Source organism: Cryptomeria japonica, chromosome 5, assembly GCF_030272615.1.
Source record: "Cryptomeria japonica chromosome 5, Sugi_1.0, whole genome shotgun sequence".
Lineage (NCBI taxonomy): Eukaryota > Viridiplantae > Streptophyta > Pinopsida > Cupressales > Cupressaceae > Cryptomeria > Cryptomeria japonica.
This window is the reverse complement of record NC_081409.1, coordinates 321,724,232-321,739,138: the sequence shown is the minus strand read 5'-3', so window position 1 is coordinate 321,739,138 and position 14,907 is coordinate 321,724,232. Positions and strand designations below refer to the sequence as shown.

At 39.2% G+C, this 14,907-nt stretch overlaps 1 protein-coding gene across 2 annotated transcripts in view; it reads left to right on the top strand.

Moving 5' to 3' along the window:
* LOC131062490 (BEACH domain-containing protein C2) overlaps positions 1-14,907 on the top strand; it is a 105,160-nt gene that overhangs the window by 64,863 nt on the left and 25,390 nt on the right. For both annotated transcript variants that reach the window (XM_057996163.2, XM_057996155.2), the window contains exons 17-18: positions 59-574; positions 1,197-1,348. In XM_057996163.2, coding sequence (XP_057852146.2) covers positions 59-574; positions 1,197-1,348 — 668 coding nt within the window. The remainder of the gene's footprint in view (positions 1-58; positions 575-1,196; positions 1,349-14,907) is intronic.

Here is a 14,907-nt window from a genome sequence, read left to right as displayed (position 1 = left end):
TTGTGCATTCATTCATTTAGTATTTTGAACATATCACTGAAATCATACTTTAAACCAGGTATTTTGGAAGCTAGATTTTATTGAAAATTCTTTTAGAATGCGGAAGCGTCTAAAGAGATACTATAAAGGAACATCACATGTAGGAGCCGCTGCAAATTATGAGCATCCTAAACTTGCACATGACAAAGATGAGAATAAAGATTCTGTTATGGAGGCTGAAAATTCATTGGTAGCTACTCTTCCTGCTAGCACCTCAATTTTAGTGCCGGAGAAAAGTGTGCTCGATGAATGCCACGATGATGAAGGAAATAGGAGTGATTTGGAACCTTGTGAGGATAGAAAGGATGATTTGGAGCATGATTTTGTAGCATCAGAAAATGTTTTTCAAGAGTCGGAGGAATTAAAACCAGAGCCAGACAACTTTTGTGCAAAAGAGATGACAGACAATGCTGAATCACCAAATTTTGGTACAATATTGGTTGGTTCTGTGGTTATGGAAGTTGATGAAAGGATACTGCTAGAAGTTCCAGCAATGATGGTTCAACCGTTGCGATTGATGAGTGGAAGATTTCAAGTAACACCACTGACCCTTTCTGTTTGCAAGACCTTTTGATTCAGCATATAAACCTGCTATTTAAACATTTTATTGAGATTTGGGTTTGGGCAATTGTTGGGTAGTACATAGGCTATATTTTCTTTGGCTTCATCTTGGGGAATGAAATACTTTTGTTTGGTTTTCAACTTGCTAGATATCATGCAAGCTCTTTAGCTCTGCCTATTATATATAGCAGGTGGATTATTATTTGGTTTGACTTTTGCTGAAGGAATTTTGTAGTGTACAACAATTGTGCTTGGTTGTTTTCAGTCATTTATATGAGAATCTAGTTTCTTGCTTAACATTTCATTTTAATTTTCATGTTGGAGTGAAAACCGTTTGCTTCTATACTCTGAGACCATTTCAGCCGAATTCATCTCAATTGTAAGGAGGTCCCTTATAATCATATTTTGTGATGTTAGGTTATGGCAAGGCAATGCCAAGACATCTTAGAGATTTTTGAAAATGTCTTTGCCTATGTCATGATTCTTTTCCTAAATTTATTCTTCTGTGGACATTCTTACAATTTTTAGTGCCATAGGAGTTTCAAAAAGCAACATATGGATTTAATAGATGCTCACTACTGGTTTTGTCATTTCAGGTGACTAGTAAGCGGATTAATTTTATTGTAGATGACACAGTTGATGTGGGGGATGCATACAACAGAGAATCTGATACAAGGATAGAGAACAAAAATGGAGGAAGAGATCGGAGTTGGTCAATTTCTGCTCTTCATGAAGTTTATAGTCGAAGGTAATTTCTGAGTTGCTTTATTTGCTGGTGCCTTCTTTTGTGTAGAAGCATCTTACAATTAGAGATATGTAATCAGTGTGGTTGTTTCAGTGTAAATCCCAATGGTTAGCCGTATTGAGGCTCACTAATTACTAATTAGTTGCTCCTCTAACTTTGGTATATAATTTGCACACTTTGATCACATGATTGCAATGAGAATACACATATGCAATCCTTTTAGTATAAGCTTATATAATAAACTGCTCTATTTTGCAGATTCCTCTGGGAATAAAAGGATTATAGTAGGGGTCTGTGAGAAAATGCAAGACACCCTCACAATCCCTTTTTGTAGATATTCCAATGTAGCACTCTGCTCTTGAAAGAAAATGTGAAAATATACAAAGGATGTTAAAATACCACAAACATAGAGGATATACTGCAATAGTATTCAGCTGTACATCCTGACATCATGAAGAAGGGCTTAACGATGTGATATTTTGTACCTGCTTCAGTCAAATACATAAGTAGAAATTAAAAAAGTACATTAGTAGTGCTATTCTCAGATCTAATATCAAAATGGAATAGAATTGCCACTAATGCCTCAACAAAAAATACTTGTAATGAGGTGCAATGTCCCTTCCTGGAATTATTCAAAGATACAATCCTATCTAAGTATAAGGAAGAGATTAATTTTAACATTCTCAAAATTATTTAAAAACAGTACTGCTGGTTATCATTTATAAAGTAAGCTAATATAATAGCACCTATATTTATAGGAACTAATGTTAGATAACAACTTTCATGAATACCTGTCTAATGTCTTAGCAAGTGTGGTTAGGAATACCTGGAGTTTCAGAGTGGAGTCCTGCAAACAAGTTAGAATAGTTGACACACACACACACACACAGTGCTTAACAGATTCTAATAACTGTGCTAAGTAGGGCATAAATTTTCTCTAAAGACTTAATCATGTAATGAACACAGGCTAGGATGAGCAAGTGTGGTACCCAAGAGACTCCCCCATCTAGGCTCAAGAGTGGGCTAAGCCCTCTTGATCCCACGTGACCCATACCCTCGATGAGGTGGCCTACCTGGTGGAGTGTCCTATCACCGTTTTCCTTCACTTGTCACCTCCTACCTTATGTTCCGCATTTGCATCTCTATTCAGTATGACAGAGGGAGGAGAGTTGTCACAGTAAGGTGCCCAGGAAGTCTATTCTTCACAAGCCCAAGGGCAGCACCCTTGTACCCCCTTGGCCTCATGGGACTCCCCGGTTTTAAACCATGAGGTGGCGTGCCTGTAAGATAACCCCAACAGCGTTCTCCTAACCGTAACCCCTTTTCCTTTCATCATACCAGTAATACTTAGAATGTATGATTCAGATCCATTAGATTGGTGATGACATAGAGTATTTTCAGAATATTGATCAGTATTAATATGCAGAACATGGATCAAGATAATGATAAATATGTATATACTGCATGCAGAAACTTAATTACAAATATTGCCACAGAATTCTATATATGTGTACACAGGGATGCATAGCAATTATTCATATTCACTGGATTCTGGAAGATCTTAATATCGTATCTTTTATTCTGTCTTGAAGGTGTTATCTTTGCTTGTAGTTGCTGGGCAGATGGGATCTTGAAACCTTCGATCTCTTTGACGTGCCTGTGTGCTTCTTTCTGACATCTTTTTTTCCTTCCTTGATTATTTCTGCCAAAGATATAAATGCCCTCAAGCCTGCCGCCCGATCCTATTTATCTTAGGCGCAAGGGCAGATTAGAAAAGATGTGTCTCTTTTTAGGAGGGTGTGTTTATCAAGGGGTATAACCCCTGTGTTAATCGATTCTAAATCAAACAATATTAGTTAAGTTCCAGCCGGATTGATGTTAGTATTAAGAACAAATATCACAATTGTGTTAGATTTTAATCAAATCAAAGCGTTAACAACTGCGTTAGTGTTTAATTAGATCATAAGTAATTCGGTATTTACATTATGTACTATATTTATATTATTAATAACACAATTTTATGATACAAGGTGCGGCTCATTACTCTCCACCCCTCCTAAATTTGCTTGCCCTCAACTTAAGATTCGGGTGCTCAAATGTTTCGGGACCTTCCCATGTTGCATCTTCAGTATGTAAGCCTTTCCATTTTACCAGATATTCTTTAATGGTTTTGTTTCTCAACCTTTTTTCTCTTACATTGAGTATTATTTCTGGTTCCAAAATTAGTTTTACTTCATCATCAAGTGGAGGTAATTCTGGGCATGGAATGATATGTTGTACCAAAACCTTTTTAAAACGAGACAATGAACACATTGTGGATTCTGTTAATTTTAGATCAGACTGTAGCAAATTAGATAGCAATAACAGAAAACAAATCAATGTGCACAAAGAACACCAATATACCCTGGGAAAACTTTCCTCTTGGAGGTGAAAAACCCAGCTACAATTCTCAGATCTTATTATTCAATAATCAGTAGGTATCTTTACAATTTAGCTTCAGTACATGAAGCATTTAACATCAGCACAGTAGAATTAGGTCTGCAAATTAGGGCAAACATAGAACTTATCTGCAATGTACAATGTGATTGCTGCTGCAAGGGAGTATAGTGTTCGCTGTTCACTGTCACTGCTAAGTGAATTGCAGACCAGATAATGTGTTTGCTGACCCTACAATAAGGTTCGCTGCCACTGGAAACCAGTTCGCTGTCCTAGGGATATGATTTGCTGTCTCTGCAACAGTTCGCTGACCTTGGGATATGGTTCGCTCACCTTGAAGGGTGATTTGCTGTTACTAAGAAGTGCTTCGCTGATGCTAAGGAGTGATTCGCTGATGCTAGATTCGGTGATGAATTCGCTGACACTGGATGATTGATCTTGCTGAATGGATGATTGATGCGCACACTCCAACTTTCATATGTAGGTGATCATGCATCCTAATTTGTCTTAGGTCGGCCTTGTCAATTTTGGCTCCAAGAGGGATAGGTCATGATTAAATGCAAATTACATATGAGAGATTTACAAGTTACATGATCACAAGTTACATATACCGCCCACTTAGGGCTCGGCTAACACAAAAATCATTTATGCCTTCTAAGGCCGTGTTGATGTGTCTTTTGTACACGACCAAACACAAAATAAAATACCCAAAGGTATCTTATCCTCTCTTGAATAAAGTTCCCGAATGCTGAAGATATCGCAGAAGGATCAATCGGAGAAACTCCAAGGTTCTGTTATGTAGGTTCTCTACTCGTGGATAAGCACTAGTGGTCGTTGTGTTTGCTGTTTTACAAGGGGCCTTACGTACTTTCTGGGAAAGCTTGTTCTTGCAACTACTTTTCAATGAGGAAACTGGATTCTCCTAATACTAACTGATGTTTCAAAAAAAAAGGCAAAAGATAATTGTATTAAGGAGATGAGACTAAACTAATCCTAAGAATGACTCAATGAGGATTGGTCTTGATAAAACTCTACCAATTTCAGTATTGCCAAAAGATTACAACTCTACTGTAATTGGTGCGATCTTCTAAGGGGATTTAATGATTTTCTAATCATCAATGGGATAGATACTATCATTAAGATACATATCAATATCTCCAATAATGATTGAATTCTTTAAACAATCTCAATGTCTCCAGTTGACCGCACATGGCTTACTTACAATCAGTAAGGAGCTAGTGGTTTGGACTATGAGTCTTACCAAAGATCAAGTACAACATTTGTCCTTCAATCTTAAAACCTAAGTACTACCTCTACTAAGAGTGATTCAAGAAGATAAACAACCATGAAAATAGCCACAAGGATTGCAATAAAACACCATAATTTCAATATTTCATTGATGTCATAGCCAAATAAAACAACAATTGTTCAACTTTCTCTCTTCACTACTTTCTCTGCTGCTAACAATCTTAATCTAATTTCTCTTTTCTCTGATTCTAACTCTCTAACTCTTTAAAAATGAAATGAGTGAGGGCTTATATAGCACTCTCAAAAACAATGAATGGCCTGGATCTAAAGAAGATCAACGGCTGAGATCTTGACACCTAAACCCTAATTAGGGTTTGTTACAAAAAGACCCCATTTAGATAAACATTATCAATCCATAGCCAATAGAAAATGGCACAAATAACGAGGAAACATAGCCCAATGGAGATAAAGTTGCCACATCATTTTATAACAATTTTTCATCGAAATTTTGTTCCCTTTTCTATGCTCTTTTTTGGCATATTCAATGAATTTGGATGTAATCCCTTCGATCTCAGCAATGGGAATCTCATGGAGGTTCTTCATTCGTTCTTCCAAGTGGAGGACTTGATCAAAAGCTGCAAGAAGGGTTGTCTCCCATCCAGGCTCTAGCTCTTTCGTTTTCTCGATCAGGAACATAGTAGTGTACATCTGATCTCGCTGCTTTTCTGTGACCATGTTCTCCTCCTTGCAAAAAATGATCTTGATCCTGTCTTCCAATTCTTGGACATCTACATCTGTCTCGATCTCTGTCCTTCTGTCAAGGATTGTACACAAAACATCAAACACCTTGTCTTGAATAGGGTGGATAGTGCCTTCAACTCTACTGCATCTGGTATTGATGTCTTTGAAAAGAACTTCCTTCATTTGGAGTAAAGTTGACCATTGCCGAAGGCTATGAGTTTCTCCATCCATTATCTTCTCTTGTGCTAAAATCTGTCTTGGTGTCCTTCTTATCACTTGCAAGACCGGGATGACAACGTCTCTAGTGTGAGTGAATGCATCCACAGTTATCAATAGATTATGAATGATCTCAAGGACCTGGATAGCTCGATGGACTGTCTTCATCATTCTTGTTACAAATTCAATGGCTACCTTGTAAGATTCATCAATCCAAGAACTCATGAGTTGGACTAAGTTCTTCATCCTTTCTGCCTCATTTATTGATTCGGGAGGAAGTGCATGCAAAGGTGATACTGCTGGATCCTGTCGCCTTAATGGTTGACTAAGGTGACTAAAATAATTCCTCCAAGCACTAACCTCCCTTTCTAGCTTCTTATTCTTTTCCATTTCTTCTTTGAGTTTGTCATTAAGTGCTCTCATCGAATCAGTCGCTTCTTCCATGGCTTGCTCAGAGGTAAGTGGACCAAGATCAAATGTCTCTAGATCATATTCCTTTGCCAGAATCTCATCCTCATACTTGTCCACCAATGGTGTGGCTACCTGTATCTTTCTAGATCCCGCATCATCTCTAATTACCTTTGACATCTTTGTAGCCTTCTTCTTTTCGATCTCTTCATGGGAATTTCATATGGGACTTTCCAAGTCGAATACTTGTTCTTCCTCTTCAACCACAACCACCCTTGTCAGCCTTTCTTTTAGCCAATCTGGAATGGAAGACTTTCTTTCCCTCACCTGTATTTCCTTAGGCATAGGTCTATCGTCTCTGAAAGGAGATGTTGCGTCATCATCATTCTTTTCTTCTTGTTGTTCATTAGCACCAACCTAGAGAGATTGACTCGATGAATGCTGATGTGTTCGTCCTTTACCTTGTTTATCATTCTGCACCATGGATTCCATAGACTCATCAATTTCATACACTATCTGTCTTTGATCTTCTCCTTGACTTATTTCCTTTTCATGCCTAGAAGACGTACCCGGTGGACGATCAAGATTCACTTTTTGTTTCTTCTTGGAAGGTTCTCTCTTCTCAGGTCCTTCCTTTCTCTTCGATCCCCTGGAATGAGAAGTATTCTCACTCTCACTCGCTTCTCCTTCTTCTATTCTTGTTTCTAGGGTGAATGTCATGGCTACATTCCGCTCCTTCAATTTTTGATGCTGTATGTCCACCCATCTGCGAGTGCAATTTAAAACAGGATCCATTAATGCCCTTGGGTCTGCAACTTCTGGCTCATTCCAATCTATCTTCACTTCTTTATCTTCCTTCTCATAGGACGATTGGAGATATCTACCACTGTCTAGGGCTTGATCGGCTACTCTGTAAACTTTACATTTCCTGATAAGATCCAAGGGTAATCTGGAATGCATCTTTCTTTTCACCTCCATATCACCCTGAACATTCATCCAGAAGTCCTCTACTTGAAACTCATGTTTGTATTTCTTCCCAGCTATCTCTTCCATATGACCATGAGGGTCGAAATTCTCCCTTGAGGCAAAGGATGTGAATGAATACAGAGATAATTCCTTCTCTGCATCTTCTGCGGCTTGAGAATTAGGACACACTTCAATTGAATTTCCCAGTAAAATAGGTACGGGGATACCATTTCCATGCTTATGTCTTGATTCTTTAGCATAAGCTGCCAACTGTCTAGTCACCTCAAGTAATATTATTCTGTCCGTATGATATCTTGGCAACATATAGGGAGGTGAAGGACACCCATGGACCCTGATGTAGGTGAATTTTGGAAATTGGATGAACCATGCACCATGCTTCTTCACGAGCTCTTGTGCCTTCGAAGACAGTTGATGGTGAATCCCTCCTTGCAATGTCCTGGTGATATACGTCGTGAAGGTGTCATTGACTAGTTTGTAGCAATTCTTAGGTGGATGATATAGTTGAACATAAGAATCACATGCTCTAATCTCTCTTGTCCCTCTCCCAACAACTCTATGGGGTAACCCGGCATACTCAAAACTTCTGACTAAGGAATATATAACATATGAACTCATGTGGAATGACTTAGTAGGGACTAGCCTCCTCAACTGTACGTCTAGATTGTTCCTAATGATTCTAGCCCAATTGAGCATTCCTTTTCCTTGGACGATCATCTGAATAAAGAAGAACATCCACTTGTCGAAGAACATCCACTTATAGGTGCCCAATTGAGGCACCTATAACCCGATTGAGCATGGTTATCAAGTCCTTGAATTCTTCTTGGAAATCAATTCTGTGTGGCGTATTAGGTATCTTGTTTCAGCGAGGCCTACTCTTGAGTAACCAATTCTTGTTGACGAAGTTCAGACAGGTATCGGGATCATCTTCGTAGATAGACCTAGCCCCTTCCAAGCTCTTATAAATCATATCTCTCGGCTCTGGAAGATGAAAGGCTTCACTTATAGCTTCTTCTGAAAGATAGGCTAGGACAGTTCCATCCTTGTCTATGATCGTCCTTGAATGTGAATCATAGTGCTGGGTACATTCAATCATCAACTTGTGACATTTGACTGTGGGAGGGAAGCCTGTAGCCTTGATGATGCCACTTTCAATTATCTTCTTGGCTACGGGTGACGGCTTGCCGATGTAGGGTGCTTCTCTAAACTTCTTCACAATGAAGTTTTCTAGATTGGTGTCTCCGATATTGCTCCATTTGGACACGATCCTGGTCTCCAAATCATCGTTCTTTTGATCTTCTTTGATGAGAGCCTGCCGGGTAGTGGATCCACTAGCCTTGGGGGTCGTCATTTGATACCTACAAAAGAGGTATAAGTTAGGTTTAAGTATAATACCTCAAGATAGGAGATTTGAGACCTTTCAAAGAAATGATTAGATTTCAATTTGAAAATAGAGTGATAAACCCTTAAAATTATGAATTTTCAAATTGATAATACTTATGAATCAAATCAGATTATTGGAGACTTAACCTCACAAAGGATTGATATAGAAAAATGAATCAAATCTTCAATATGCTTTCAAAAAATCTGATTGTACATACCTTCTCCTTGATTTCTAGCTATCAACTTGAAAAGATGGACAAAGAAAAAAAAAGATTTGCTGGACGAAAGGTCTTTGATCTGAATTTCAGGTTCTCCCTTGATGATTTTAGCCTTCAATCAGCCTTTAACCAGCCTTCCCCAACCAGAAATTCGCCTAAACCTGCTGCAATTCGCTCCTCTAATTCTGCTCTTCAAATTCGCATAGGAAAGAATGAATGAATGATTAAAGATTTCAAAATACACCTTTCCAAAAGGCCGACCTCATAAATGTATAAAAAAAAAAAAAATAAAATCACCTCAAAGCATGGCCAACTTAGCAACAAAGCTAAAAAAGAATATTTGGGCACCGAAGGATAAATTTCTTGATCTTAAGGCTTAAAAAGAAATCAATTAATCCAATTTTATAAGTGCCTAAATCATGCGAATTTGCCTTACTCACACATGAGGCTTGATTAGCAATTTAATGAGAGGATATAGGTAGGCCTAGAAGATGCTAGAGTTTTTTTATTTTTTTTTCAAAACTTGATGAAGACACATTTTCTTCATAGGCACTAGAATGTTCATGGCATGGTGTTGTGACCATTTCACACTTCGCCCCATTGCAAATGGGGACCCCCTCTTTTTGCCCTCTTTTCGCTCGCTTTTCGCTTCGCTTTTAGGGTTTTGTTAGTCAATCAATTGTCTGGATTTAGGGTCAAGCCTTAGGGTTTTAATTGCCGTCTTTTCAGGCCAGAATCCGGTCAGTTTTGAAAGCTTTTGAGCTTCCTTTCGAAGGATGCAAATTTTGAATGCAATGAATTCGCCAGAATGGTCTATTTTCAATTGGAATTTTGAGTGCAGAGCTTAAATTTGTCTAAGTGTTGAAGATGAAATGTGAATTTTGACCAATTGACCAATTTTGACCAGATTTTGAGTTTTTTGATTTTTGATCCTGGGCATTGTAAATGACTTGTTTTCGCCTTGTGAAGTGATAAAATGTGTAAAATCATGTTATTTTGGCCTATAGGAGCAAAATCGCTCCTGTCCCTCAGTAAAGGACCGGAGCTCGTTTTCGAATATCTTACTGTCCTTGCAGGGTCAAGGTGAATTTCGAGTTGGAAATGATAGAGAAAGGCGTGATCTTTCCGTTGAATATAAATTGTAGATTTTCACAAGCACAGAGGTGCCTCCAGGAATCAAAATCGCTCCTGTCCCTCAGTGAAGGACCGGAGCTACAAATCAAATATTGCTTTGTCCTTGCAGGATTTCAACGACTTGACGATTTGAAGATGTCCAAGGGGATATGTTTTATCGAATGAATATAACTTGAAGAGCAAACATGAAGAAAAATGGTCCAAAATGCTAAAATCGCTCCTGTCCCTCAGTCAGGGACCAGGGCGAAGTACATTGTAGCTCCCGTCCCTCTCCAAGGGACCAGAGCGATATTCTTCATAGGGCGAGATTCAGGCGAAGATCAAGTCAAGTTTATGTTTGAAGGCAAGGAAGGAGGTGAAATGAACTCATTGAAGATAAATTGAAGATTGCCAAATGCCAACAAAGGACCAAAATGCTTAAATTCGCTCCTGTCCCTCTCCAAGGGACCAGGGCGATATAGTGATTATATTGCCGTTCCTCCAAGTTCAGGACACTCCAAGGCGAAGAACAAGGTGGCAAAGGCGTTTCGAAGTGTCCCAATGAAGAACGAAGTATCCAAAGTTGCTAGATTGAATGGATTTACACTAAGACCCCCTAGTTCGCTCCTGTCCCTTAGGGAGGGACCGGAGCGATATTTCCATAAAGGCATAGATTTCAAAAGTTAAGCAAGTTTCAAGCGACCAAGGAGAATCAAGGGATGTCATTTCACGCATTGAAGGTAATGGCAAGTTGAAGAACATGAGAACAAACTCAAAACCTTGAACTTCGCTCCTGTCCCTCAGGAAGGGACCAGAGTGATATTGAATGTATTGACCGATTCATGCAAAAATCACGTTAAGTCAAGACTTCACAAGGTCATACAATGTATAAGGTGTCATTCGAAGATGATATACCAAAGGTTTTGAACGTCAAAGTGTTATCAATCAAGCTAACAAACTCATATCGCTCCTGTCCTTTGGACAAGGACCAAAGCGATTTTTGCAAAAACACTCATGCTCCTTCAAAATCAAGACAATGCAAGGATTGGCGAAGTAAAGGACGTCCTTTGGAAGACAATGAACGAAGAACGAAGATCAAATGTTTACAAATTTGAGCCAGGACATGGAGATCGCTCCTGTCCCTTTCCAAGGGACCAGGGCGATATTTGCCAAAACACATGATATCCTTTGAAGATCACGTTAAGATAAAGTCGCACATGGTTTTAGACATCATTTGGAAGGCGATGCAAAGGGAAATGGACGTTAAGTATTACCAATTTGAGCTTAAAAATGGAGAAAAGACAAGGATCGCTCCTGTCCCTCTCCAAGGGACAAGGGCGATGATCCTTTAAACATCAAAATGTCTTGTGAAAAGCAAGTGGGACGAGCATGGAATGAACAAGCGATGTTATTATTTGCCTTATGATGAAAATTGGAGTTCGAAGATGCAAGATCGACGTGAAAACATGAAGATCGCTCCTGTCCCTCTCCAAGGGACCAGGGCGATAATGGTTATAAAGGCATTTGTTCACACAAGCAAGACAATCAAACTCGAAGGACCCGACAAAGTGGTTGATTTGAACGTGGAGATGAAGACTTTGGATGACAAAAACGCAAGAATCATGACCAAAATAGTGGATCGCTCCTATCCCTCTCCAAGGGACCAGGGCGATGAGGTACGTATCTACCATTTTCAAAATTTTGGCACTAAATAAACATCTTTGAATTCATTTTAAATGCTAAAGTTTGATAAATTCAAAAAACTCAATTAATTAGCATTTAAATATTGCGCTTAATATTTATTAATTATTTTGCCTTTATAAAAATCGAAATTTATTTATTTAAATAATAAAGGCATTTAATTAATTATTTATTAATTAATAAAAATCAAGAGGAGCGCTTGGTATTTAGAAATGGAGGTCGGCCTTTATTATTTATTTAAAAAATCGTTTAAAATTGCCTTATTTTTACCAAGTCGGCCTTGGGGGTGAATGGTGAGGTGAGCGCTATAAAGGGAGAGGTGAAATCTTCATTTTCACAATATTATTTATCATCTCACACATGCGATTGGAGGAAGAAAGTGCGAATTGTGTTTGGAGAAGTGCGAATTTCATTCCAAGAAAGGTGGTGCGAACTATCATCCAAGGTGACGCTAACATCATCCAAAGGTGGTGCGAGACTTGGAGATTTATCTGTGCGAACTTGAGGATCCATTTGAACAAATTTTGAAGATCACGTCAAAGGCAACTCAAAGGGTGGCGAATTGCTATTTTGCTAAGACGATTACATTGAAGGCTATTTTCGATCTTTTTGCCTAGGTGATTTTGTCCTTTTTGCATTCTAGAGTTAGCTCTTTATTGAGGTATGGCGATTTGATTTTATTGTTTTATTTATTCATCGTCATGTTTTAAATTTTGATTTTTTGAAATTTTGAATTCCTAGCTCAATCGTTTTATTTTAGGAAATGATAACTCAAGACTTATCATGAAGTTTCCTAAAATTTATTCTCTAATCTATGTTATTTATTGCAAAATCTAGTTCTCATTATGAAATGTTGTGTAGGTATGGCAACCCCGAAGGCGGGAGCATCCACCAGTTGTTCAGCTCTCATGAAAGAAGATCAGAAGACCGAAGAAGTGGAGACCAAGATCGTGTCGAAGTGGAGCCACATTGGAGATACAAACTTAGGCAACTTTAGCACGAAGAAGTTTCGAGAGATCCCTTATATTGGCAAGCCATCGCCTGTCGCCCGGAGAATAATAGAGAGTGGCATCATTAAGGCGGCCGACTTTCCTCCAACTGTTCAGTGTCATGAGTTGATGATCGAGTGTGCTCGTCATTATGATCCACAGTCCAGAATGATCGTGTCCAAAGAGGGAAACACTTTGGCGTACCTTTCAGAGGAAGCTATAAGTGAAGCTTTCCATCTTCCAGAGCACAGGGACATGATATACAAAAGCACAGAAGGAGCCAGATCAATGTACGAAGATGATCCAGATGCTTGTCTAAGCATTATCAATAAGAACTGGTTACTCAAGAGCCGTCCCCGTCTGAGCAAGGTCCCGAACACACCGCACAGGATTGATTTCCAAGAGGAGTACAGAGATTTGATTACCATGCTCAACAGAGTTATAGGAGCCCCTCATGCCTTCTATTTTGAGAAGTGGATGTTTTACTTCATCCAGGTGATCGTTCAGGGAAAAGGTACCATACATTGGGCTAGGATTATTAGCCATTGCTTGGACGTACAGTTGAGGAGACTCAAGGCTACTAAGTCCTTCCACATGAGTTCATATGTCATTTATGCCTTGATTAGGAGTGTTGAGTACGTAGGACTACCTCACAGAGGAGTGATTGGAAGAGGACCCAGCGAGGTCAGAGCTTGTGATTCCTATGCCTACTTGCATCATCCACCAGGGAGCAACTATAGGTTGGTTAATGATACTTTCACGATGAACATCACAAGGACGTTGCAAGGTGGAATTCACAACAGGTTATCTCAGGATGCCCAGGAATTCATAAAGAGGTACGGTGCTTGGTTCATTCAGTTTCCCAAGTTTACTTATATTAGGGTGCATGGATGTCCTTTACCTCCATACATGTTGCCGAGATATCCGACAGACAGAATTGTGTTACTTGAAGTAACAAGACAGTTGGCAGCATATGTGAAGGCATTCAGACACAGACATCAGAATGGAGTTCCAGTACCTATCATTTTGGGTAATTCAGTTGAGGTATGTCCTAATGCTTTAGCCATGGATGACGCAGAGAAGGAGTTAGCCTTGTATTCTTTTTCATCTTTTGCTCTGAGAGAAAGCTTTGATCCACATGGACATTTAGAGGAGACAGTCGGCAGGAAGTTTAGACATGAGTATCAGATTGAAGATTTTATGATAAATCTCTTAGATGATCTTGAAGTGAAACGAAAAATGCATTCTAGATTACCTTTGGATTTCATCAGGAAATGCAGGATTTACAGAGTGGCTGACCAAGCTCAGGACAGTGGCAGACATATCCAGTCTTCCTATGATCGAGAAAGCAAAACAATAAGGTTAGATTGGAATGAGCCCGAGGTCGTGGATTTAGATACTTTGATGGCACCAGTCTTGTCTTGTACTCGCAGATGGGTTGACATACAACATCAGAAGTTGAGAGAACAAGGCATAGCTATGACTTTCACTTTGGAAGAGAAACCAGCCGAAGGTGGAGCTAGTGTGAGTGAAGGCAATCCTAATCCTAGAAATTCAGGTGAAGGAAATCTTCGATGTGCCAGTGAGGGCAATCTCCATCCAAGAGGTTCGAAGAGGAAAGAGAGACCTGGAAAGGGAGAATCTTCCAAGAGGAAACAAGAGGCTAACAGAGATCAATCATCCGGTACTTCTTCCAGACCTAAGAAGAGAACAATTCAAGTGGAAGAATCCATGCAGTCTATGGTACAGAACAACAGGCAGGAAGGAGGACAGGCACAGCAAGGGTCACCAGATGGATCTCTCCAGGACTATGAGTTAGATGAAGATAAAGAAGACAATGAAATGACATCTCCTCCCAGACAAGAAGAAATAGTGCATAAAGAGATTCAAGTTCAAGAAACAAGATCGATTATCCCAGATTGGTTGAAGGAAAGATTAACTAAGGTGATCGTAGTAGAGGACGAGGACAATGCAATTGATTTAGAGAGCCTTGTTGGACGCTCACACGAAGTAACAGAGAAGAAGAAGGCTACCAAGATGTCCAAGATGATTCGAGATGAAACTGGATCTAGAAAACTGCAGATAGCTACACCGGCAGTAGACAAATATGAAGGTGAGATCCTAG